This window comes from Myotis brandtii, unplaced genomic scaffold, assembly GCF_000412655.1.
Source record: "Myotis brandtii unplaced genomic scaffold, ASM41265v1 scaffold604, whole genome shotgun sequence".
NCBI lineage: Eukaryota > Metazoa > Chordata > Mammalia > Chiroptera > Vespertilionidae > Myotis > Myotis brandtii.
In genome coordinates this window covers 1,551,746-1,552,301 of record NW_005370286.1, presented here as the reverse complement: position 1 = coordinate 1,552,301, position 556 = coordinate 1,551,746, and the positions used below count along the sequence as shown (strand labels likewise).

The window sequence follows — 556 nt, the reverse complement described above, 5'->3', positions numbered from 1 at the left end:
CCTGCTGCGGGATGGGGGCCAATGTGCTGGCCGCCGGCCTTAGGTCGGGCATTTCGGGAGGCTCAGCCTGATGTCCCCCTGCACCCTCAGGTGTGGTTCCAGAACCGCCGAACCAAGTGGCGTAAGAGGCACGCGGCGGAGATGGCGTCGGCCAAGAAGAAGCAGGACTCAGATGCCGAGAAGCTGAAGGTGGGCGGCTCCGACGTGGAGGACGACGACGAGTACAACCGGCCCCTGGACCCCAACTCGGACGACGAGAAGATCACACGGCTGCTCAAGAAGCACAAACCTTCGAACTTAGCGCTGGTCAGCCCGTGCGGCGGCGCGGGGGACGCCTTGTGAGGTCTTGCGAGGCCGGAGTGCCAGGGTGGGGCGCAGCCGGCCCTCCCCGCCTCCAGCCGGCGTTGTATATATATTTTTACAGAATAAGTTATAAAGCTGCCGGCTCGGGCTCGGCGGAATCACTTTGTATCATCAATAAATTATTTAACACGGCCCCGTCGGAGCCGCGGCTCCGGCTGCACCGCGTGTTTCTTCCCGTCCTGTCTCGGCGCCT

General features: G+C 62.8%; 1 protein-coding gene across 1 annotated transcript; it reads left to right on the top strand.

The window, feature by feature from the left end:
- The first annotated feature begins 21 nt into the window (after positions 1–21).
- NKX6-2 (NK6 homeobox 2) lies at positions 22–549 on the top strand. The gene has a single exon (XM_014550554.1). The coding sequence runs from the start codon at positions 22–24 to the stop codon at positions 340–342; it is 321 nt and encodes a 106-aa protein (XP_014406040.1). The 3' UTR covers positions 343–549.
- Positions 550–556: the final 7 nt, after the last annotated feature.